The sequence below is a fragment of the Uloborus diversus genome, chromosome 9, assembly GCF_026930045.1.
Source record: "Uloborus diversus isolate 005 chromosome 9, Udiv.v.3.1, whole genome shotgun sequence".
NCBI classification, from domain to species: domain Eukaryota; kingdom Metazoa; phylum Arthropoda; class Arachnida; order Araneae; family Uloboridae; genus Uloborus; species Uloborus diversus.
In genome coordinates this window covers 59,777,739-59,805,177 of record NC_072739.1, presented here as the reverse complement: position 1 = coordinate 59,805,177, position 27,439 = coordinate 59,777,739, and the positions used below count along the sequence as shown (strand labels likewise).

Genomic DNA, 27,439 nt, shown 5'->3' with positions numbered 1-27,439 from the left:
GGGGGGGGGGGGGGGGAGCAGAACTCCCTCCATATACCATCATGTAAGTTAGTATTAAATAGCTGCATCTTAAGAAATAAAATTATATGTAAGGAAAAATTAAGCAAAAGAAAAGTTTGGAAAGATTTTGTTTCAAATTTATTTTTAAATTCTTAATATAATGCATAGAGCGACATTTACACGCCTAATTCTGGGAAAGTAAGTTTTTCCCTTGAATCAGTGATAGGTTCTGGGAGAACTTTAACAATTTGAGGCGTTTCAATGATAATAACATCCTCTATCTCTGGCCAAACATATTTATTGCCAGATTTTTTAAAAAATTTTACAATTGCTTTTGATTTTGATGGGTTGTCAATAATCTGTCCAACAAATTGTAGAACACTTTGTTGGTCTGATTTAAATTCTACCAGAACCCAACTACCAAACCGAATGTCATCTTTTTTGGTGTCTGTTGTGTTGTTGATAGGTTGGTGCTAGTTGTCAATTTTGGTAGATTATATTTGAATAAAAAAATCTTTCCTTTTTCATCCGAGGTTTTTGAAAATTGTACAACATTTTGGTGTTCTGTCCAAACACTGTACGTCCTGAGTTTGCGGCAAGTGCAAAATATCTTTCCATCGTTCTTCTAATTTTGACTCCTCCTTTAAAACATCTTCTTGGGGAATACAAATGATTTTTACTTTTCCTGCAATGGAGTTGGCACACTGAAAAAAGGAGAAAGTCCTTAACAAAGGCTGTTCTGGATCTTACTCTTTGCCATACCTGATGTTTTTTCATCCCGCCAACTCTATCCACAGCTCCCTTTTTGTGTGACATAGCAAAAAAAAAAGGCCAATTGAGGTATAAATCATAATCCAAGGTTCGTACGCTCCTTCAAAACTCCTCCAATACTCCTTCATTCACGAAATTTTCCTGAAGGGCCCTTCAGACTCCTTCATTTTGGTTTTAACTCCTTCAAAACTCCTTCTTTTTTAGTTCAAGACCACATAATTTTCCTCTATGACAGTGGCTTAAAATACTTCAATTGACAACTTAACATCGTCACGAGGGCAAAGGTATACGTATTTACGATTTTTACGTAGTAATTTTGTATATTTATTTTTTTCATGAAGATGTGATTTACAAGCATAGAAGTCGTAAACGTTGAAGGTGAAAATATTATTACATGAGACTAAGACATTTCGTAAGTGAAGGAAGTAAAACATGCTTAAATGGTGCTTAGCTATTTTTTTAAGTTTTAATGAAACTCCACCACACTCTCAGCAGCAATAGTCAATTTGTCTAATTATTAGTTAAATATTTAAAAATACATAAGTAGATGTACTATATTAAGTGATTGTGTTAAAAAAAACAGTTGCTTAGGAAATCGCAGTTATCATATTGAAAAAAGGGTCATCCACAAGTGATGTCATGCCTTGAGGCGAAAACAGGTTCGTTAAACTGTGAAAATGGGAAGAGAGAGGGTGATAAAAAGTGACATCACACAGTTATTACAACAATATGTTATGACATGTGACAAGAGAAGTAAGGTGAGGTGTGACAAAGGGGAAGGGGGTCAAATACGATGAATAAAAGTGCGACATCATTCATTTAAGGACAGCCCATTAGTACTCCTTCACTATCTCATTTTACTCCTTCAAAACTCCTCCAAAAATCCTTCATTTTATTTCTGAAATTAAGTACGAACCCTGTACACCATATGTTATATCACACAAGGTGTATTTTTGCTTGAAATGCTGAGCAGCACCATCAGAAAAAATATCAATACATTTAAGTGCTGGAAGCTTTTCTTTCAAATCGTTAAATAGCTTTCCATTGAAAGCATGAACTGCAATTTTATTGTTCGGCATGTAATCTTAAATTATTGCATAGGAAAATGTTCCTAAAACAGTGTAAGCAACTGCTGTATATATTATTACTTGATCGTTAGTCCAGTGAGCATTTTGGATCTCATCTTGCTGTACAATAGAATAATTTTCACTGAAATCTACCTGTAGAATGCAAAACATCTGGATAGTTTTCAATTTTTTTTCCTCAATTCTGAACATGTGTCTTCGTGTAAAATTTTATCTAGTACTGTGTCTGTTTTTTCCCACTGTTGTCACTGGATAATTTTCATTGGATCAACATTTGTTGTGATGTTTTTGCCATCTGTGCAATTCTGGCATGTTCCATTCCAACAGTGTAAACTGCTTGCATCACATAAAATTGTGTTCCAAAATGATGAAGAATCGTAATTTATATTTAAACTTTTGAGTCTTAAAAGAAAATTTTCGTGTATTTTACACCTGCATTGATCCGACGGAGTATTTTTCATAAAGAGCACGTTTGTTGGATGTAAGTCTTTGAAAACTGTGAAGCTGATTTTCATGCTAGGATGTATACCTCAAAACTCAAATTTTGAATAGATAGCTAATGGCTACCTGAACCTCACAAAATGGTAGCCAAATCTGAAAAAATGATAGCCAAACTTTAAATTAAAAGAAAAAGGTGCATAAAATGTGAATTTTTAAAAATGCATTAAATATTAACTTTTTAACAATAAGTGAAATAAAACATCTTCTTCAAAACTCAAAGAACATGATAAAGGAACTATACCATATACAAACCTATGTGCAAATAACTCGAATATAAATACAGGTATAACACGAATAATTGTTAATACAATAAAACATTTATAAAATAGAGTAAATTAAACAAATTTAATGTATGAATCATTTACAAGTCACAAATTTTTTAGCAAAACCTTGCCTCTTACTGGAGCAACAATCTAAAGAGTGCTTCCACCACATATTCACTGCGTTATTTAAATTATACAATGATATGTGTTGGATATATTTAGATCTTATTGAGTTAGTAGCTTACAGCTAAGCTGTGAATTAGGCAACTCATTACCAACTGAATTTTGAGGAAGTGGTCTGCCCGAAGAAAATAAAACATGAATCATTTTAACATTGGAAAACATTTATTTAAACATGCATTAGTAAAAATAGTTACAACACAATAGTTTAGTCCTCAAAATGTTAGGTATGCTAAGTCAAAAAAAGTCTTACAGTAAGTCCAAGTTGAATCAAGATGAACACGCAGGATGTAAAAGTTCTATCGGCTTATTACCGTGAATTCCGCATAGGCAGAAGGACAACACAGCAAATCGTCATAATCGCTCGGTAATCAGTTCATGCCTCGGACACCAATTCACCACATCCAGGTAAGCCATGTAGATGGACTCGCTCCTTCCTTTAGCACTGAAGACTAAACAACTGGCTTAACTTGAACAATAATAACTTTTCATTGTGATGAACATCACCACAGCACGCGCTTCCAAAGTGGGGGCATCAACGAGGAAGCGATCCAAATACCCGACCTCACCAGAGAGGCCGGCAGCCAAAACGTTATCAAAACATATGGACGAACACAAACACCAAACAGCACAAGCGACAGGATGAGTGAGAGAGTGAGCTACTATCGGTCCGCATATTTATTGCCAGATCCGACCGTGCTCATAGTAATGTGACGTTACCCTCATTTGCATGTTGCAAGAGCAGCTCAACTCCGGAAACACACAGCTTGCAAATTGCTCAATCCTTATCTTATTCGATATTCGGCACCTAACACCTCAACAGGTTATCTTACGTAATTAACATGTGCTCTGTCGGAAGTTTGCCGACTTCTGTCGAATGGCGGTAACCAATCATAGCGTGCCACTAATTTTCCCGATCACTTCCGATTCAAACTTAAACATTTGAGTGTCGGTGGCAGGTGGATGGGATTCCCCGTGCAAGGTTTTTCCGGAATGGCAAAAGGTAAGTTACAAATATTTTTTTTTCTCTTTAACCCATTAAGCACCGCTATATGAACCACATTGAAATTACTTAAGTTTTCATGTGTTTTGATATTCAATACACATCTCTAATCATATGTAGCTGAAATTTCGCAAAAATATTTATTAGGTTAGGAGATTTGGTATGGTCCCAAAATGGGAGACTTGGCGTTTAATGGGGACAACATACATATCCCTGCCACTATGTTGATACTTGAATAATTTCTGGCTAAATCCAATTAGAAAGCCCTAAAATCGTTTTTATGTAATTAATATGGCTAGGTATTTGTACTTTATGTACATATTTTACATATTCAAGCTTTAAAATGTAGAACTCTTAAGTTTTCATGACACCCAAAGCTATACATTTTGGGCCCCCTTGCAACAAAAGCCGTGGAGGCCAGCCGTAGAGGCTAGCAGTGTATATTTGCAACATTAATAAGTATTAGTATGCTAGTTATTTTCAATTTCTTGAGCCGTTGGGGCCCTTAAGAACGTCTCCCCCCCCTATGCCCTTACATCACTCCGCGTCTGGTTTTCATTTGTGTTGAATTCCTTTTTCTTATACATTTTTGTACAAAATGGAACTTTTCCCACACATTTTACTACCTTTTAGCAAAAAGCCTTAGGATTTTCATACACAAAAAGAGAAGAGGTAGCTTTTTTCTATTAACCATGTAGGGGGATCGAGCAATGGTAAATGACAAGGACATGAAGCACTATATAAAATGTATCTTATAAAATGGAACTAAGATATTTTTGGGCTCCCTGATGGTGTAATTGTGTTATTATAGGCAAGGGTTTTTTTGCAGTTAACATTTCAGTTGCTTCCAAACATGTTTGATGACATGATTTATTCATTATCATAATGTTTTTAGAGATAAATGTCTAGCATGCTTCGCATTGAGGAATTATCAAAGGTCGTAGTTTCTCCGATTTCATCCAACAAATTACGATAAATGGTAAAAATATAAAGTGAGACAGTTATCGCATTATATCTGTGATCTAAACGATTTCGATTAAAGTTTTTTTCTCAACTATCTGAAAAGAATTTGGCGATTCACAAACAAGTGATCCTGCACTCATCTTCTTGTTTTAAGCTAAAATATATTATTTTAATAGTGTTTGAAGCTCGTAGCAAAGTCAAAAATTCTTACTACATTTTCGATTTCAAAAAAAAAAAAAAAAATAGTGAAGAAATTTCTCTATTGAAATTCAACCTCCCTAATTGAAGGGGGAGGGGAGCATGGAGCTGACTGAGCTATAAAATTATTTTATGGTGGGGGGAGGAATAGTTTTAAAGGGAATTTGAACTTCTTTTACGGAAATCTCTTTCGTGATCTGTAGAAATTCAGAGAGATGCGTCATCCTCCTTAGGGAGTATTGGCACCCCTGTTTCTCCAGAACTTTCTTCTAAACGAATGAAATGTTACTTGTTTTGATAAAAGCACCTGCTCTTGACCTTGAACAATAAAAGAGTGTTTACAATGAGAAACTACAAAGGGGGCTGTGGCTGCAACAGGAAAAAAAGGGAGAGTTCATTCATGCAAAATGGGTGAAGACGATTTCTACTGGGCATGACTTGCTCTACTAATCAGAACACGCCAAGTCTCCCATTTTGGGACTTCAGTAAATAAAGTCCTCTAAAACTACTTTAAATTATTTTTCTTGGGCCCTGTTTGTTGCGATTTGAAAAAAGGTCTATTGAACTTCATATTCCATGTTCCTAATTTCCTGCATTTGCATTTATTATTTTTAGGGAATTTTTTCCCTGTGTAATGCAAAAACAAGAATTTTTTGCAAAATTTAAAAATTTTTCAAAAAAGAATTTACATTCCAAACCGTTTTGAAAAAATTACCAGTGAAGTTTGGTTCTCTATCATTCATTTTAAAAAATTTCAAAATGATATCTTAATTACTTGATGAAGAAAAAAATCTTAATTGAAGGTTCCCAAAATGGGAGACTTGGCGCTTAATGGGTTAACAATATTGATGTAATCCTTCAACAAACAAAAATAAAGGCATTTAGCCCAACAGGTTCCCCCCTCTTGAAGGAATTTCATCAAAAACCACATTATATACACTAAAAACACTTAACTACATTCACATCATATTTACAAAAATACATTTGAAAAACAGTTCAAAAATTTGATACGCCCCCCTTTCTCTTAAATTAATCCCAATTAAATATAATTTTACAAAGCTAAGAATTGTTTAAACAATTCTTAGATAGGGGTTTAGTGAAAATGTCCGCGATGTTTACATTTGTCCTCACATATTTAATCAAAAAAATCTTTTGCTCAATTAAATTTCTTAAAAAATGGTAACTTACATCAATGTGTTTTGTACGGGAATTCTCAATGGGAGACTTAGAAAAATCAATTGTTGCAGTGTTATCACAATAAATGACTAACCCTAAGCTTGAGGTTTTCAATATTTAATTCACTTATTTCTGCAATTATCCTCTTCAGCCAGACCATTTTTTTTTGCAGTTTCACCAAGTGAAATATATTCTGCTTCCATTGTAGATAACACAACACATTTATGTTTAAATGTTCTCCAATTAATTGGGACCCGATCAATACACAAAATTGATCCCCCCCCCCCCCATTGAGACTCGATTCTCTCGATTAGCGGCGTAATCAGAGTCGGAAAACCCCCGTAGGTCTACACTACCGTATTTTCCGGCCTATAATTTGCATTCACTGTATAATCCGCAGCGCGATATTTTTGTCAAAACGAAAAATTTCGGCAGATAATACGCGGGCGGCGTATAGTACGCACCCGTTCGGTAGATTTCTTACAACACATACTACCATACGAAAATCATTTTGCACTCAATTATAAACGATGTTTCGTCCAACTTCTCTAAATTATGAAATTAGAGTATGACACTTGCATATTTATATTAACATATATTTTTTGCTGACACTCATGAAAATGACTACTTAAAAACTAATTCCGTTAACAAATTTTAAATAAAATAAACCAAGCTGTATTATTCAGATTACTTAATGGGAAAATATATTATAAATTCAGATACTAATGCTAAAACAGTATAATATAAAAATATATTCACCTACCCTTTACTTCTAGCAACTGTAAAAAATATCTAAATAAGACAAATATCGCAAGAAATGATCTTTATTTTAATCAAACCCATCAAAGCTAGATGTATCAGATTCCGAGTCAAACAACATTAACAAATCTTCAGAAATGACCGGCTGCACATTAATTTCAGATTCGTCAGAGTCACTTTCTTCACTAGCAATGAGTCCCGCTTTACGAAACGAATTTCGAATCGTTGATGGCGTAACAGCATTCCAGGCAGAGTTCACCCATTCCGCAATTTCAGCATATGAAGCTCTTTTCATGTTGCCGCTAGGAGTAAACTGATGGTCCTTCGAAGAAATCCACCGCTCCCAATGGCCACGGACTTTGCTCTTGAACGAGCGGTTCACCCCGAGGTCCAACGGTTGCAGCTTCTTCGTCAGACCTCCGGGGATAATTACTGGTTTTGCTGACACCACCTTCATCGCACTTTTCACTTCCTCCTTTAGATGTGCTCGCAGTAAATCCATAATTAAGAGAGCAGTTGGACGAAAAAAAGCGCCAGCTCTGCGACGCCACACGCTCTGTAACCACGATATCATAAGATCAGAGTTCATCCAACCCTTTTCGTTTGCTCGCACTTCCACGCCTTTCGGAAAATTTTCCTTTGGAAGGGTTTTTCGTTTGAAAATTAACATTGGCGGGAATTTGGTCCCATCAGCGGCACAGGAAAGCACAACGGTGAAATTACTCTTCTCATGTCCTGTCGTCGTGACGTGCACAGTAGAAACACCGCGTGAGTCAACAGTTCTGTTTGGTGGGCACTCGAATGAGAGTGGAACTTCGTCCATATTTATGACTTGGGATAGTTGGAAATTATTTTCCGCAATTGTCGTTGCGCAGAATTTCCGGAAGTTTTCGGACTTCAGTTCCCAGTCGTTGGGGAGGCTCTGGCCAACAGTCGTCGTGTGGCGCATGGACAAATTATATCGCTTCATGAAACGAAAACACCAGGTCGCTCCACCGTTGAAATTAGCCAAGTCCATTTCCTTAGCGATGCTGCGGGCCTTAAGTCGAATTTTAACTGTAGACACAGGATGGCCTTGCTCCCGTTCATCCATCATGTAGCGATTCAAGCGCTCCTCTAGCATAGGCCATGCGGGTTTCCCATGCCGGTCAGATCTCCGCTTCTTGTTGGACGAAAGAAACTTGTCCTTATTTTTTCTCCAAAGTCTCACGGTTGCTTCATTGATGTTGAATAAACGAGCGGCATTCCTATTACCAACTTCTTCCGCCTTTTCAATTGCTTGTAGCTTGAATTCGGCTGTATAGCTAACACGTTTCATCTTCGCCATTTTTCTCGAACGTACAACAATCGTAATTTCGAAGCATATACCTACTGCGCACCGCTTTTCTCTCCCTCCGCTTCAGCTGCATGCGCATTAGCGATGACTCAGATAAGTTGCGGTTTATGTTTAGACTCATGCTGCCATCTGTGATTTCTCGATTGAAGCTTTACCACCGCGCGTAAAAGAAAAAAAAACCTCATATAATACGCACCGGCCTATAATACGCACCACGAAAAATTTCACTTTTTTAACAGATTATCCGCGGATTATAGGCCGGAAAATACGGTACTGATTGAGCTTAAATTTAGTTTGTATGATATTGTGTACTTTAAATATCCTAGTAATCTTAATAGAAAATCCCATTGCTTCTTTCTGGGATTTGCTTGAAATTGCGAAAAAATGTTCTCCGCATAAGAGATGTCAGGCCGGGTCTTTCCCGCTATGTATGCCAAACAACCCAACAAATTTCTGTATGGGAGCTTTTCTACTTCCCTTTTTTCCTCCTCAGTTTTCGGGCAGTCGTCTTTTGACAAAACTGTACCCTTTGAGATTGGGAGGGTTGAATTTGGCACATAGTAATCTGAGAATAACCCCAAGACCTTCGAAATGTAAGAGCTTTGGTGAATAAAAAGATTATTTTTATCTTCCACAAATTCAATCCCCAGTAGCTTTCTGGTTTTCCCCATTTCTTTTATATCATACATACTTTTAATTTCATTAATTACCTTTTTAATTAAATTTTCATTTTTTGCTAGAATTATTATGTCATCTACATAAATAAGAAGAAAAGTCTCTTTGTCTCTGTGATATACACAATTACATCCTTTTAATTTTTGAAAACCAAAACCACGAAGAACACTGTCTATTTCAAAAAACCAGTTTCTTCCGGACTGGTGTAGTCCATAGAGAGACTTCTTCAATTTACAGACAAAATTAGGGTGACTTTTACTGACGAAACCCTCTGGTTGTCTCATGAAGATTTGTTCCTCTAAATCAGCATATAGGTAAGCATTTTTTACATCAATTTGTGAGTGAAACCATTTTAAAAGACATATTAAAATAGAAAAGAAAACTCTCACAGGCGAAAACTCAATTACCGAGCTAAAAACTTCGGAATATGATTCAATTGACTGACGGTCCCCCCTCACAACCAACCTGGCCTTGTATCTAACAATTTCACCCCTGTCATTTACCTTGAGGTCGTAGACCCACCTATTTCCCAAAATTGGTTTCCCCTCTGGTGGAGGTACGAGTTCCCACACATCTCTTTGCTGAATGACATCTAATTCAGATTCCATGGCCAGTTTCAAGTTGTCCACCTCGGGGGTGTCGATACATTGCCTATACGAATTCGGTATAGAAATTTCCACTAAACTTGCTTCAGGGGCTTCTTCACCTTCTTCCGAATTTTCACTCTTGTCACAGATTTCCCCTACTATTGGATTTTTAGTTGAAAAGTCAAAAAGTTTTGGTTTATATTCTATTTTATTTTCACTACAATATTTTAAAACCTGTTTTAGGGAATTTAATCTTGCTTTATTTTTACCGGCAATTGTATAATAAATATCAGTCCTATCCCCTGTCTTTCTCTTTTTGGCTTCCCTAACCCATTTAATTTTCTCACAGGGTGTCTCCTCAATGCTCTCCTGGATTTCCTGTTCAAGTTGAACTTCACCATAGGCCTGATAAAGTTAAATTTTCTCTCATTTTTATTTTGGACTTTTAATTTCCCCCATTTTTCATTTTCATTGGAATTTACATTAATAGTCTCTGTGACTGTTCTGGTTTCAGGATCCCAGATTCTGTACCCTTTGGTACGTAAGGCGTATCCGACCATGATCCCCTTAGTAGCCCTCATATCTAACTTTTTTAGTTTAGACTTAGGCTGACCTACATAGGCAGTACACCCAAAAATACGTAGGTGTCTAACTGAAGGTTTACGACCAGAAAACAGTTCAAAAAGGATTTTGTCCATATTTCCTATTACTGTCCGATTCCTTACATAATTAAAACAAAGAGCGGCTTCAACCCAAAACTCATCCCCCAATCCAGAATCATTGAGCATAGACCTCACACCATTCATTATGGTTAAATTATATCTTTCTACAACCCCGTTCATTTGTGGGGTGTAGGGGTTGGTCCGCTCTATCTTTATTCCCTGATTGGTGAGATAGTCCTCAAAATCTTTGTTAACAAATTCTTTTCCGTTATCGGAACGGATAGCCAAATTTTTTGAGTTCAGGAATCTTTCAGTTCTTTTTTGAAAATTGACAAAAACATTAAAAGCCTCACTTTTTGCTTTTAAAAAGAAAACATATGATTTTCTTGAGAAATCATCTATAATTATAAAAATATATTTCTTCCCCCCCAAGGACTCGGTCTGAAGGGGTCCCATGAGAGCCATGTAGAGCAACTGAAGTGCAGAATTAGTATGCCTTTCTGGCATAGATTTAAAAGAGCACTTCCTCATTTTTCCCAATTGACAAGGATCACAATTGGGTTTTTTCCCCTTTTTAATTTCTAGTCCCTGGACTGCACCGAGTTTACTTGTTTCAGTGATACTCTCCATATTTATATGGCAAAACCTTCTATGCCATTTCTCGATGTCAACACTGACCATGTTGGCCCCTTCAGACGGGCCCTTGGTCTTAAAAACTTTTATATAATTAACATTTTCACAATCAATATAAAAATTTGGTTTGACATGATAAAGTTTATTTATTAAATTTGCTGTAAATAGTTTAACATTCTCTTGATTAAAAATGCAGATCTTTCCAGGCAACCATTTAAGCTTATAGCCCTGTCTGTCTATACACAAACCAGAAATTAGGTTGCGTCGCAGTGTTGGAGCATAGAAAACATTATTGAGGGTGATGGTAACTAATTTTCCATCTGATTCAATTTTAAAAATTACTTTCCCAATGCCCTCTACCTGACTCTTCACGTTTCCTACAGCTACCTCCATTTGTGTGTTTTGAACAGGCTCTAATTTTGCAAACAATGACTTATCTCGACAAAAATGAGATGTACTGCCACTGTCCAATAGCCATGTATCCTCACATTTTGGGTAGGTAGTATTTGCAGAAATTTCGTTTTCATTTACAGAACAAAACATTCCTGCCTGAGGGTCTTCTTTGGTTTTGAATTTAAAACTCTTATCCTGTTTTACTTTGTTTCGGCTCCAACACCTCGACGCAATATGCCCTTTCTTTTTACAAATGTAACAAACTTTATTCTTAAAAAGGAATTTACTCCTACAACTTGCTATTCCGGAGTTTCCGGGTTTTGAAAACATTGCCGAATTTTCTACATTAGGCTCTTTGGCCAAATACCTAATCCTGCCTTCCTCAGCCAGTAGTTCGTCTTTCACTTTAGAGAAAGTAAATCTCTCTTCTTCCCATCTGTAGATGGCTTGAGCAATACTGCTGAAATTTGAAGGTAAATGTATCAATTGGAAGGTTCTGATTTTTTCTTCCATGATATATCCATTTTCGACTAATTGGTTAATAATTCCCCCCAACCATGCAGCGAATAATCCCACCGTTTCACTTTCTTGCATTTTGCAAGAGAAGTAGGATTCCCATAGCACGGCCACTCTGGCCAAAGATGGGGGTTCAAAATTTGTCTTAAGGGCTTTCCAAGCTTCACTAGGATCTTCCAAATCATCAATTAGCCTTTTTAGGTCTTTTTCTAAATTTAAATAGATGATGGCTAAAGCTTGGCCACATCTTTTTCTGTCAGCACTAGTTAATTCCCCTTCTTGTTTCTTTTGGGTTCCCATAAATCCCTTTCTATGAGCACCATTTTTATGTCTTTTGACCAGGTAGCCCAATTATGGGAGCCCAACTTCTCGACATTTCGATAATCCTTCTCCATAATAAAAAATGATTCAATTTTCTCCGGGCAGATCAACCACTACCACCTGTTGGATATATTTAGATCTTATTGAGTTAGTAGCCTACAGCTAGATGAGAATTAGGCAACTCATTACCAACTGAATTTTGAGGAAGTAGTCTGCCCGAAGAAAATAAAACATGAATCATTTTAACATTGGAAAACATTTAATTAAACATGCATTAGTAAAAATAGTTACAACACAATAGTTTAGTCCTCAAAAATGTTAGGTATGCTAAGTCAAAAAAAGTCTTATTCTAAAGTCTTCACTCCATACCCTTTCAACTTCAGCAATACTTGCAGGTATGCAAAGCAGAATTTTAACAATTTTTTTCATTTCACTTAAATGTTGTACTGAATCACTGCACAAAATCTTGTACAAGTGGAGGAAATTTGTTGTGCCTTTAAAGTTAGATAGAATTATTAAAGACTTTAGTTATTTCCACTGTAGAACTGACAAGCTTCCATCTAACACGAATATTTCAGCCACTTCTTTAATTTCATTACTCCCATAATTTTTAAACTTGCTTTCTTCCAAATTTGGAATGAAGGCTGCATCCATAACTTGGAATACCCTGAGTAGTGTGGAACTAGTGGGGACTCTTTTACTATAAACTTCAGAAAATTTCCCATAGAAATCAACTGTGGTGTCCCATGGCTCTACTTCCGTGTGACTATTACGTTTGTTGGCATGCTTTGTTAGGATCTGCCCTTGAAATCTATACTTGGAATGGTCAATGACTTCACACTCATTGGCGAATCCAACCAATTGTGGACACTCTTCTATACTATTTTTCATTCTGTTGACATCATTCATACTCTTTTTCATTTTGGAATATGCCATGTTAAATAAAATGTCTTTTGACTCCAGAACTTGGGACACTTTTGACATTATGTCAGTGAAATCAGCAACGGAAAAGACGATATGAATAATATTATAGTCTCTCAATTTATTTAAAATTCCGTATGCTGTAGCTTTCACCTCTGAGGTATGTTTAATTTCGGAATGTGGCGAAATCACTTGTTCTAGATGAAAAGTAATTGCAACATAGTTGCGAATTAAAGGTTCAATTGATGCTTGCAACGAGTCTGCCCATCTTGTGTTACAAATTGGTTTGAAGGTTAAAAAGTCAATAGCAAATGCTTCAGCAATTTTCTTCAACTCCCTCATCAGTTTCGGACTTGTTCTGTAAAAAGAGTTGAGAGATTTGACAAGTGAAATCACAGCAACTGCAGCATTGGATAATTTAATGGTGTCCTTTACACACAAATAAAAAACATGATTGTAGCATGTAATAAAGGTAGGAGTACCTATTTTTGAAACAAGGCCCCCTTTTAGTCCTACATTAACGTTAGTGCCATCCATAGGCGTGCGCAGAGCTTCAGTAATGGGGGTACCACTGCATCCATGCCCGTTCTTTACGGGGTTCAGGGGGAGAGCATCCCCCCCATCTTTGTAAAATTAAGAATTGGATACAAATGGCCGTAATTTTCATCGTTTTCTAATAAATCTTGAGTTGAGCTTTGCCCTCCTCCCCCCCATACACACTGGAAAAGTACATGACTTACCTGAAAGTACATAACTTACCTCACACTCTTTTTAAATCGCTAATGGAAGATGTTTGGTCATCTTAGCTTTGAACAAAAAGCTCCTTTCGTTTGTCCAATTCATGTACAGACACCTGCATAATTTTGTGTCAGAACGTACTAGAGTGCAAACAATCTTACGGAAAATAAAAAACCGATAAAAACACATCCTATAACAGAGCTCTAAGATTTACAAGAACAATACGTACGTCTTTAAAACTTAAGAAAACGACGAATGAAAGTGTAAACAATTAAAATAATCCTGTTTTGAAATGCTTGAAACTTTTAATGCTATTAAATATTTTTAAGCAAATGTACAGGTTTTAGTATTATTTTACAAAATATAATTTAAATAATATGCGATGACTCTATAGCTACTACAGAAGCATTCTCCTTTTATGAGGAACCATCATTTTAAATTCCTCAATAATATCACTATCTCTTGCTGCCACGGAAAGATCCTGTTCAACGTATGGCAGGAGGAGATTTTCCAATCAATCTTGTGCCATTGTAGACCAGAGCTTCGTCTTCACTATAGAGAGCTTAGAAAATGCGCGTTCACAAGAGCAACTGGTGACTGGCACTAAAACTTGCAAACCTTTGCAGTGCCACAAGAAATTTGTCATATCTTGCTCCCCTTTGTGATTGTGCGAGCCAGGAAATCTATTCTCTAACACTTTTTGGTGGATAACTTTCTTCCTTGCGTGATTTTAGTATCCGCAATTCAGCGCTAAGTGCATTAGGATCTATATCAAAGTGATAAGCAAGAGTGTCTAAGTCAGTGCTGGTCCACTTATTTGGGCCAAGATTTAATTGAACAATTCTTCCTATAGCTCGAATTACATTTTTTGTTTCTTGAGAAAAGCGGTCATTTAGTCCTTGAATTAAGGCATCAAGGACAGGATAATATGTAAAATATTTGAGCTCTTCTTTTTTTGTACTTGCAAAAAATTCGTTATCTTGAGCTGATGCAGCGTCGTTCAAAAGAACAGACACTCTTCTTTTCCTTGGCACTGGCACGTCTACGTCCATCTCTAAGCACAACTCTTCTGTCTTCCTGTAAATTTCCTCAAATAAAGCATCATCATTTCTCATGTCGACTAAAGCTGAAGCTACGCTTTCCACTTCTTCTACAGCCTCACAAAGATCCAAATCTGGACTTTGAAGAGTCTTACTGCTTTTTAGAATAACTTGAAGTATTGGATCCATAATGTGCAAACAGGCAATGAAGTTGACGCTTTTAGTTTGATGCAAAATTCCTTTTCCTGTGGCCCTCGCTTTTACATCAAACGTGTCGTCAATTATTTCTTCAATTGCTTTTACAATATTTTCAAATTGTGCTGCAACTGCAGAAACAGCTTCTGACCGACAAGCCCATCTCGTATCGGAAAGCGACTTCAGAGTCTGCAACTTCGAGTTTGTACTTTTCGTTATGTCTTCAAAAACTGCACGTCTTTTCGGACTTCCTTCGATGAAACTGTACAACAATTGTACTACACCGAAAAACTCCGTTATTAACGGATTGGACTTGTGGCTGGTACAAGCACTGACTAAAGCCAAATTTAGACAGTGCGCATAGCAATGGACATACAATATGGAAGGATTTACGTCCTTACACTTTGCTTGGACTCCATTAAATTGACCAGCCATCGCTGACGCTCCGTCAAAGCATGCCGATAAAACTTTTTCCCATTTGACTCCGAGTTCTAACAAGGTTTCACCTAAGGATGTGAAAATCGTTTCATTGTCTGTCTTCTTCAACCTCTTTAAACCAACAAATCTCTCTACTGGGAAATCTTCTCCAAGAGGAACGTATCGGATAACCACCACCATTTGCTCATGGTGACTGACTTCTGACGTTTCATCTGCGATCACTGAAACTGTTTGATCTTTTACTTCTTTTATAATTTGCTTCAATATTACATTTTTATTTGCTTGCAATATATCATTTTGAATTCTGTTACTGAGATAAGTTGCGTTCTTTCCGACATTTTCGTGGTATAACTTGAAAAAGGGATCATACTTCAAAAGTAACCCAACTATCTCTAAAAATAGACATCTTTCAACGCTTTCTTCGGTTTTGTTGTGTCCCCGAAGAGGCTTACCACCTTTGGTCAAAGTGCGGACAACATCAATAAGCCGAGTCATGTATTCTCTATTCTTCATACGGGCCGTTTCCTTTTCTTTCAACTCACTTCTTTTTGCTTCCTCAAGTTGCAAATCAATTGATTGGTTACAATCAAAACTATTCCATCCAACAATGCTTGAAATGTGGCACTTGCTAGTTTCATGTTTCTTAAATCTGTTCACAGCTTTTCTCCAGTACGAAAATCCAGCTTTCACAAACGTATCTTCGGCCGCCCTCGTTACGGAGCAGTCATTAATTAAAAAACATCGGCAAGGAAAACAAAAAGCAGCATCTTTTTCAGTACTGTACTCTAGCCACTTAAACATTTCAAACCAGTTAGCGTTGAAGGATGTTACTCTCTCATTCTTTCCTGACCCAAAGAAGTTTGCTGGGATAGCTTGCAAGTCGGGACTGATAGGGTCCTCTAATAATCCTAGCCGATTTATCTACCCTATCACTTGGAAGACTATGACATGGGTCGTCGCTATGGATTAAGAGCTTCCTTGTATTCGTCATTGGATTTGTCGCAATAGTCATTGTCTGGGAAAATTCCAATGTGCCCGAACATTGAGCTTGATCCATAACATCGGTTTTTTCCCTAGTTTCACTTCCCGACTTCATGCAATCATCCAGAGCAGATGTATCTTGTCCGATATTTTGCCCAAGCACAGGTTCATTTTCATTCTGGTCTATCTGACTTGTTCCTGGTTTATCATTTGTAGAAGATTCTGAAAAAACAAAATTTCACGATAGTCCTACATTTTAAAATCTCATAAACTTAGTCCTGTCGTAACTGCGCAGTTAAACTTGTACAGCTACGGCCGTTAACAGTTCACTGCACTTTTCAAATAACACTAAGCGGCAAAATTTTATTCTATTCTTTTTTTTTTACTCATTTTTTGCGCGAAAGACAAAACAACCCGGGAATCAAGGTTTCTCAAACTAAGAATCTCTTTTTTTTCTCACAGATCATCAACTAACATTCCCCGGGCACTGACAAATATGGTGCCCCTCTCCCCCACACACAAAAAAATATGAAGGTAAGTGTGTTGGATATTATTTTGATAAAAAGAAAACTTTAAAATATCAATTTTATATGAAAAAAGTTAGTAAAAATTAAATACCAAAAGTTTTTATAACTAATTACAATCACAATGTAATATCAAATAAACCATAAAAATTAAAAAGGAAAAATATCTTCCAAAAGGAATACTTTTCCGTCATCAGTTGTATCAAATTTCGAGCTACTATTAATGAAAAGATATTTTTTTGTGAAATGCGCTTCGTCTTACACATTTTTAATCATGTAATTTTTCTTCAAAATTGCCCATATTTTCATTTAATTATAACAGTAATTATTAAGAAATATACAATGGAAATGAAAAGTAATTTTCTTCGTTAACACTTACCAAATCCATCAATAATCTCACTGAAGTAAGATATTTTGCACAGAAATCATTTAATATAAGTCTGAAATAAATTTATGGTTTTCATGTTGGAAATTTGGTGCCCCCTTTCCTTTGGTGCCCCTGGCCCAGACCCCGAATGCCCTGCAGTAAATCAGTCCCTGATTAAAATGCATGTCAAACTTCAAAGCACTGTAAATATGATTTTTACTCTCATACTAAAAAGTAAAAAGTAATAAATTTCATGAATTCGACAAAATCCTAGTTTTAGTTAAAATAAATTTTCTTTTTATAAAAGAAGTAGAAAGACTAAAAAATAAAAAATAAATTAATAGTTAAAAAAACTAAAAAGACACGCTCCCAAAAAGTAAAAAATAATGTTTTCATGTGAAGTTTGTTCAGCAGCAAGAAGAATGACCAAAAAATAACTTCAATAAAAAAAAAAAGCGTGGAGGAAGGGAGCTTCATATTGAATGGGGTCCGGAGATATGATCCAAAACCAAAAGGTTCATGAAGAGAAAATCCACGTCCAAAAATTCCGAGGGATAGAAGATCCCGCACACATAAGGTCCAACGGACATAAGATCCATAGAGAAGGGGAGGGGTCCAGGGATAGAAGATCTGAATTTTTGGACAGATATGACTGGAGGTCCGGTTTTCGGAGTAGGCTGGACATAAAAGGTCCAGATTTAAATGTCTTAAATTTTTCATCGTTAGCAGTTTGCAATGGTGCAGAGTCCTTACCAAAGAATAAAAAGAGAGCTCCTCATACACCTTTTTTTTTACATCAAAGTTATTTGTTTAGTTTGTTGTTTGCTACAACTGTGTGTCTGTTTAGTTTTTAAACTATTAATTTATTCATTTATTGTTTTCTTACCTTTCTCATTGGACACTACTTGTTTCTTCGCAAAGTATTTCAGTATCGTTGTGCTTTGACGCTTCATTTTTAAAGCAAAAAAATAAACACTTATATACTAATATAAAATATCTACGCAATAACTAATAACTACGCAGCCTTATACAAGAAAACCACTGATTATCATGCCCATATAAAAACTTAAGATGCCCAGACGAGCGTCTACGTTAGAGTGGAACCTCTCTGAAAATCATTACCTTGTTCAAAAGTATTCACTGATAACATTAAACATATGTGTTGGGAAAATGATAAAAATACAAAAGAGGGAATAGAGCGTGGAACAGGACCTTATGGTATTGATTAGTTTATTGACTATTTTCTCAAAAAGTAGTAAGATGTCACTGATTTATTACTCTATCCATCCCGGGTACCACACAATAAGAGAAAGGGGAGCCCCTCAGCTCCGAAGGTTTGGAAGGTGCTGTGGGCAACATGTTATCAATCCTCCTAGGGGAATTACTTAGAACATGTCAATTCTCATTTGGATGGTGAAGCGATCAGCGGCGTTGTTGAAGTGTTAAGTGAGCCAGAGCATTTTTCTCATGAAAAATGTTCTTCCAGAAACAGCGTGGGATTTCGGCAACTGCCTGAAGGAAGAAGCATAGCCGAAAGCGCTTCTGCAAATACATGTATTCTTAGTTAGGTCTGGTGACCCGCGGATGCTTTTTGTCTCTCTCAGACTCAGACTATGCAAGAAGTTTCCTGAGAAAAGTATCACTGTTTTCTGAAAAAAGGAAAACATATCACTACATGGAAAGGCTATTTTCGTATAGTTGGACCTGGTTGGAAAAGATTTCAAACGACGGAAGATTTTAAATTTTTCCTGGCTGAGAAAAATACAAATAAAAAATGAATTCGTTGCCAAAAAAAGGCAGACTATTTCTATGGTTGCTTAATACAGGGCAAGTTAGATTAAGGGGGGGGGGGTCTGCACTGAAAATTGGGCAGTTTTGTTCAGATCAAAGTGGTGGACACGTCTCATGTCTGATTTATACTCCATGTTTTTCAATAATTTAGCAACGATCGGTACGTTATTGCAAAATATTCCTTTGCGGTTCTCTGTACGTTTTAACAGTAGTGTTTCTAACAGTGGCTTGTTACCGGGGAAGGGGGGAAAATTTGAGGTGTACCCTCCCCTCCCCCTACCTTTAAGATAAAAATGTTTTAAAAAGTAAGTAATCTTTCTTTGATGGATTAAATCTGAATTTAGATGCAGTAGGAAAAATTCTCAAAATTGATGTGTTTTACTTTTTTTATAAACTCTGAAATCCATTTTAGATGTCACGCGGAGTGGTGCCCCCTCTCCCTTGTAATGACGTTCCTGAATCTCGTCTCTTTTTCGTTTCTTTTTCTTTCTTTTTTTCTTCTCTTCTTTTCTCTCTCTTTCTCGATTTTTTTTTTTTTTTGAGCCAGTGGGGGTACTGCGGTACCCCTGGTGACCCCCGTGTGCACGCCTATGCTGCCATCCACAGTGGTGCAGATTAATTTTTCCTTCCCGTTTTGTATTCCAACCGCATCTAGAATACTTGAAGCCTTTAGTAGTCCATCAGCATCTGCACTTACATCAAATTCCCCAAGCCCAATAAACTTGAATTTTATTTGTGGTTTTTCTTCAAGTGCAACATACCGGATACAAACTGCTTCATATTCGTTGACCGATCTGCTCGTTGAAAAATCTGTCAATATTGCAAATACTTCAGCATTATTTATTTCACTTATCAAACTCATTGTAATGTCTTTATCAATGAATTTTAAAAAGGTTTTGAAAGACATATCATTTCAATATGTTTGGCCCAATTGTATGCCATTTAAATCATGCAAAGTGCACTCTAAGGGAAATCTAGAGACCGCTCAGTTTTCTATGATCATAGCATAGACAATTGGAAACAATTTTGCCATCTTTTCTTGTAATTTGGGGTTAAGTTTTGTTATTTCTGTGTAGACACGAGATGCAGATGGTGGGTTTTTGATGGATTGGGATTTAGAGGTTTGATGTGCTTTACAAGAAAAATGTTTATTAACTGTGTTTCTTTTTCTGTCTGGTGGTTTGAAATTAACATCACCTTTGACAAAACATGATAACACTCCAAGCAATTGGGCAAACTCGGTACAGCATTTGCACCACATGCCCCACTCTGAATGTCCTTCCAGTATCAGATTTTCCTGCCTGTCCAATGTAGCTTTTACATCACCTGAAACAGTCTTCCATTCCTCTTGCACATTTCTCTTGTGTTTTTTCATCACTGGGGTAGAGCTTAATCTGGCATTTTCATCACTTTTCATTTATAGCTTGAGATTCCAGGTCACTTCTCAGTTCTGGACCAGCTGTAAAAACATTTTCTTCTTGTACTATAGTAGAATTCAAAATGATCCCTACTTTCATTGGCTCAGGGATATCTACAGTTTCAGATTCCAGGTCACTTCTCGGTTCTGGACCAACTATTGAAACACTTTCTTATACTATAGTAGAATTCAAACTAAAACCTGCTTTCATTGGCTCAGGGATATCTACAGTTTCGGATTCCACGTCACTTCTCTGTTCTGGACCAGCTGTAGAAGCACTTTCTTCTTGTACTAGAGTAGAATTTGGACTGAAATCTGTTTCCAATGGCTCACGGCTATCTACCGAATTTAAGATCAAACGAGCTGATGTGTACATCACATGATTTCCTTTTACTCCAATTTAATGTCATTTTCTCATTTTTGGCAGTTTTAATATGATTCAATATTTTACTCTCTAAATATCACCAACACTGGCCAAATTAAAACCAGATTTAAAAATAAAAAAGTTTAAAAAAAACGGCAAATTAGTTGGCGACAAAACTTGGCGACCAAAAGACTGGCGATATATCGCCGAGTGTCCGTCAAATTATAACACCACTTGAGTTTCACATCGAAATTAACAATGATTTCCCCTCAAAAAGGGACAAAAGACACCCTTTGGAGCATCCGAATGCAACCAGAAAGGAAGGTGCACAACTAAACCCCACTAGGAGTCTACCTACCAAATTTCAACTTTCTAGGACATTCCGTTCTTGAATTATGCGACATACATGCACACATACACACGTACATACAGACGTCATGAGAAAACTCGTTGTAATTAACTCGGGGATCGTCAAAATGGATATTTCGGGTGTCTGTACGTTCCTATGGACATATCCACGTGTGGTCGGGTTGAAACAAAAACTCAACATTCATTCGGGGGTGAGCAAAATGGGAATTAAGGCCGATTTTTGGGTAAAAAGTTTTTTGCGAATGAATACTTCCTTTTTTGTAAAAAGAAGTAAAAAGCATAATTTACTAAATTAGTGTATGAAATTTGTCTATTTTTACGATAATGTGTAAAGAAAGCCGAGTTTTCGAAATAGCAAGTTTTGTAACAAATTTGCCATCGTGATTGTGATTTTTGTTTCTATTGAGAACAAGAACACATAGCACAATTAGCTACAATTGCATATAAATATAATAATATTTAAAATACATCAAATTTCTTACTTGCATTTCGTGGTAAAATAATTCTTAATACTGGATGTAGAGACATCAGAAAAAAGTTTTCTCCCTTTGCCTCCTCCACAGGAATTCATTTTAGTCGAAAATCTTGTCAAAGCAAAATGATTTGTTTCCTGAACAGATAACTTCAGCTTCAGAGTAGCAAATGTGTGGTGTCGTTAACAATACATCCCCTCCATCCTCCTCCCCTATGCGATGGCCGAAAGTTTAGTGGATAAGAAGACAATACATACTTCCCCCCTCCTTCATCCCCGGCGATCCGATAGCCGAACTTTTAGTGTACAAAAGAATTTGGGGAAAGGTCACATGTCAAGACTATAGGTCAGGGAAGCTTGCATTGGCGAATAGTAGCCACATTGGTCGCCAAAATTTGAAAATTGGTCGCATTTGGCAACTGGCAACCACGAGTTTTGAGCTTTAGCAAAGAGAGAAATATCTAAATATTAGAACATTGAAGAATTATCTATTGAATAATTGCCGTTTAGATATCAATTTGTTGTTGTAATTTGAAAACATTTTATCCAAAATGTTAGCAATATAACAGATAATCATGTTCAAAATGTTGCAGAGTTATGAACTGCTGCCGTTTTGTTTACTTAAATGCGTTTGTTACAATCGAAATTTGTGTTTCTACTGTTATTTATGTAATGTTCAATGCGTAATGTATTAATTGTGCAAAATATCAAAGGATTAAAGAAATTAACATTGTAATAGCCTTTTTTTATTAAGGTTATTAGACAGAAAATCATTTGTAATAATGAAAAAATGGACAGAATTATTGGCATCTAGATTGTAACGCAGTTTGGACATCTCACATATATGTTTTAGAAAAATGATTTTGTTTCAAAGATACTGCATAAAAATATATGAAAACACTTTAAAATAATAAAAAATTGATTTTGAGGATCGAAAAACACCTTTAACACATATAAATCATACATTTAGTTCTCAAATAATAGCATTGTCTAGATCGTAACTTTTGGACATTCATCAAACTTCTAACTTCCTTTTTTCTAAAATTGTTTACAAAATAAATAATATTTCTTTCACTTTTTTAATTTGGAAAATTATCAAAAAAAATTTCTGTTTGAGATTTATTCCCTTAATTTTTTTTTTTTTTTTTTTGAAGCGTATGGAAAAAACTAAAAAGAAATTTTTTTATGGTACATTCGCTCAGTTAACATTTTGAATGTCCAAAATTGTGGCTTTTAGCAAAGAATGTATTTTTTTAAGGGTATTAGAAGAGAATTTTTTCCATAATTTATGTCAATTCTTGTCTCTATACAGTGTATTATAATTTAACTCAAAAATTTTTGAATTAATTAAAATGAAAGTTATATGGTGTTAAAGCTTCAAAGTTGAGGTCTGTGTTTGCTCCCACCTTTTGAGAACTGCCGATATACCAAATGAGGTCCACACTCCACATCAAAAATGAACAAATTTTTAAATGATTATCAATTTTAAAATGAATTCATTCACTCTCAAAGCATTTTAATATCATTAATTGGCACAATCACAATACGAAAATTTTTGTTGAGTCATTCAGCAAATCAAAGTCAAATATAAAAATTGGTTAGCTATTGAAATTTAATTTCAAATTGCCCATTCAAGAGCATAGCCGAAAACAGCCTATTCAGCTTGCTGAGTAACCAAGAAATGGTAACTTAAAAAATAGGAAAGTAAATTATCTGCGGAACCATTATATAAATGCCTCACTTGCCAAAGCCAAATCGACTTAACTCCAGAAAACAAAAAGTAGAGAATAGTTATGAAGAAGACAGTGATATCTATAGGAGTAAATAGGCATTTTCTGCTATCATATGGTCAGAAATGTACTGGACCAAAACTTTAATATAAATTCACATGCTAAACATTGATAAAGCACTATTAAAGCAGAAATGAAGATTTTTTTTTAAAGTGGAGGTAATCGATTTGGCAATTGAGGCATCCATATATAGCCAGGTGTATTTGCATATCATTCAAGACTGCATACCATGATCGCATGGCACGAAGCACATAGAAATGCATTACAATCATGGAATAAACATTCGTGACTTGGCAAGATAAATACGGGAATTTACAAAAACTAAAAATTATGAAACGAATTTTCTTATGTGAAAATAGGATTTAAAAACTCATAATATAATTTGGAAATCGAAACATCTGTCCCTTCTTTGGCTGTATTATTTCTATATTATTTTGACAATGACAGCTCATCTGTTCCTTGATTTTTCTTTCCAGTAGTAGGACAGAGCCCGACATTGAATTGTTGAAAGACCAAAGCCCACCTCATTAACTTAGGGCTACGTGAAGTTGTTGCAATCAATATCCGAATTTCAGACCAAAAACCAGGGTTTAAGTTACAGTTCAAATCACACTCCATATAGGTTTCTTTACTAAGAGCCACCAATTTTCCTGAGTTTAAATAACTTTTGGTTTGTGAACCCATTCGTAAAAAAAAAGCCATCTTTGTGTTGTTAGATTAAACAAGTCTTCAAAACACAATCCAAAACATCAGTATGAATTTGAAATGGTTTTTGAAAACTAGGAGTTACAAGGAGGCTTTGCATGACCTAGCCTTTGATTCTTTGAACACCCTCTTGGCTTCTTCACTCCATGGTATTTGTATCAAAATATTTGTTTTAATTAGCTCTGTGAATGGTTTAGCTACTTGTCCATAATCCTTAACATATGACCAATAGAATCCCATTAATCCTGACATAGATGATATATCTTTTTTTGGTTTTTGGCCTTTTTAGTTTCTTGATTGTCTTTTGTTTTCCTGGATCCAGGTCCGTGTCACTGCAATTTACGTCTGCAATTGTTGTTTGTAATTTTTCTCTCATTGTCATATAAAGATAGTGATGTAAAATACCTGGGTATTTATTTTTAGGGGTAAATACCCAGGGTATATACCCGGGTAAATACCCAAAATGGGTAAATACCCGGGTATTTATTCCAAAAATTTATATTCAACTAAAATACTTTTCTGTATGTATTCCATTATGTATATATACAACCAATCATATACAAAACAATAAATTTTTGCCCAAAAATTGTATTTTGATCACATATTTAAAGAATTATTGTGTGAAACAGCTTAGCAATCTAATATGATATTCACATTAAATGTGTTGGATATGCCTAATAGCCAAATTTCAGATATAAAAAGCCATTCTACAAAAAGAAAAAAAGCTTAACTGGTTACAAAAAGAAAGCAAACATCAATTTTTTAAGGTCCTAGTCTTTTATAACCCAGTAATATGTCCCTGCATGACATCAAAATGTAACGAAATGTCGCTCAATTTATTATTACTATTTATTTACCTATATCTTATGCAGAAATTTCCTCCAAACTTAGTTCAATTGTTCAGGTGTATTCTGTATCACACACACACACATATATATATATATATATATATATATATATATATATATATATATATATATATATATATATATATATATATATATATAATATACATAAACATAACATTTAAAATTCATTTAAAATTTTTAATATTTTATTTGGGTTTATGTTTAAAAAAGAAAATAGTCACCTTTTAATACCACCTAAAATTTTTTTTCAAAATGCGCAATTACTAGGGGATTTACCCTGCCTTCCGATAAATACCCAAAAAAATATTTACCTTCCCAACCTACAGGGGAACAAATGCAAATGAGCAAGGCAACAGAAAAGAAAATTTTGCTTTTTTTTTTTGCTTATTAATGTGAAAACTGTTTCTATATTTTCCATGTTATCACTTAAATATCAATAAAAAAAATAACACCATAGTGTCTTAATAACTTCTCAGTTTATTCTTCCAAACATCCCTCATGCTTCCTTTTTTTCATTTTGGATATGACTAACCTAGATTGTAATTTTGAAATCCTGAAGTTCATAATGAATTGCTTATACTTCTCCAATTATGACATTGAAAAGAAAGATTCTTTGGTTCACGATATGTTTCTTTCATGATTTCATCAAGTCTTTCAATAAAAAATATTATAAACTGTGTAATATATATGTATATATCAGTTTTACCAATTATTTCATATTTAGATTTTTAAAAAAAATTCTCATTCACTTTTTTGCATTTTTTATAAAATACCCAGTTTTTGGGTATTTACCCAGGCCTTGGGTAAATACCCAAAAAATATTTACCTACCCGCTGGGTATTTACCCGATCCACATCACTATATAAAGATGAAAACATTGGTGGCATGAAGAGTTGTTAAGTATGTTAGGGGTGCTTAAATATGAATGTTTAACTGTTAGTTAAAGCCAGCATCATTTTCATGTCCAAGTAGGTGCTGAAAAAAAAAGAGCATGTTATAGTATTTATATAATAGTTGAAGTGCATTACATGAAAAAAAAGTAGCAATTTTATCTATAAATTGCATTGCTGAAAAATGTGTGTAAAATTTTGGTTTTGGCAAGTCTTGGAGTGTTTGAAAGCTTTTACACTTATCGTACCTATAAGATACCTTTTATTAAATAAAGTGTTATGAATAGACTATATTGAGTGTAATTCCAAATCAATATTTTTTATCACAATTTTCAAAAAACATGCAATATTTGATCAGTAAGATATTGTCACCAATAGTTGTTGTTCTTTTACAATTTAAAAAAAATAATAATTACATAAGTGTTGATTTGGTTCTGAAATTATTTAATATATTGAATCTTTAGGATCTGATGAATTTGCTAACCATGAATGTGGAATCTAGTGAAATAATTGCAAAACTTAATGAACATTATCCTCGATGGAGTCCTCAGTACAAGAGCAATTTACAAAAGGAATTTAATATTGAAGTAAGTAGTTTACTAGCATTTCTCCTTTTCTAGAAATGTATGTCAATTTGAGATTGTTTAAGAAAACTGGTGCTTAAAACCTTTTTAAGTGCAGTAAACCCTCGTTTTACGGAGAGGGTTGCGTTCCACAAAAATGCTGTGTAAATCAAAACCGGGTAAAACTAAGACTTAAACGTAATGTTAAAATAGGAGTTAGGTTCCATATATAAAGAAATACTTCATTCTAGTGATGAGTAATGATATAATAAGTTTATTGTGTACTTATATCTATACATATGTACAACGTGCATACAGAACACATAAATTTATTTAGTGTTCATAAAAAGGAGATGGTTATGATAGTCTTTTGGCAGTCATTAGGAACTTTTCATTGTAGTTCTTTGCTGCACATTAACCGAAGGTCTGGCCAATGGAAATGTAGGTCCATTTAAGGACTCTTCACAAAAATCTAATTCATTAAAAAAGGACCCTTCACAAAATTATAATTAGTTAAAAAGGACCTTTCACGAAATTCTGATTAACCAAAAGGACCCTTTACAAAATCCCGATTGAACAAATCAGACATTCCATGGACTCATTTTTTAATAAACGAGTACACAAATCAGAAATCTAATCTGTATTGATAGATAACTTTTGGTTTGCATTTTGAAATTTCACAAAAAGATTTTATTTTTCGCAATATTTTTTTTAATTCACGAAAATAGGACCCTGTGAAAATCCTGGATAAACCCCTGTTAAAGCATTTATGGTCACTTTTTATGGGGAAATAATCTTTTACTAACAAATCAGAAATATCATTTGCTATTGTCAAGGAATGTCTCAAATTTTCAATGTGAACATTTATGGTTGTATGTCATTGATATCGGTATCTTTGTTGGTTTCATCCTCCTTTGTCATGCCTAAAAGCTCTTCTTCCAATTAGTTCTGAATTGTACGAGTTTAATAACTTTACTTCTGGA

General features: G+C 35.1%; 1 protein-coding gene across 1 annotated transcript in view; it reads left to right on the top strand.

Annotated features, from left to right (window-relative positions):
- Window positions 1–27,439, top strand: part of LOC129230043 (uncharacterized) — a 51,894-nt gene that overhangs the window by 13,720 nt on the left and 10,735 nt on the right. The window contains exon 3 of the mRNA XM_054864430.1: window positions 26,358–26,480. Coding sequence (XP_054720405.1) covers window positions 26,358–26,480 — 123 coding nt within the window. The remainder of the gene's footprint in view (window positions 1–26,357; window positions 26,481–27,439) is intronic.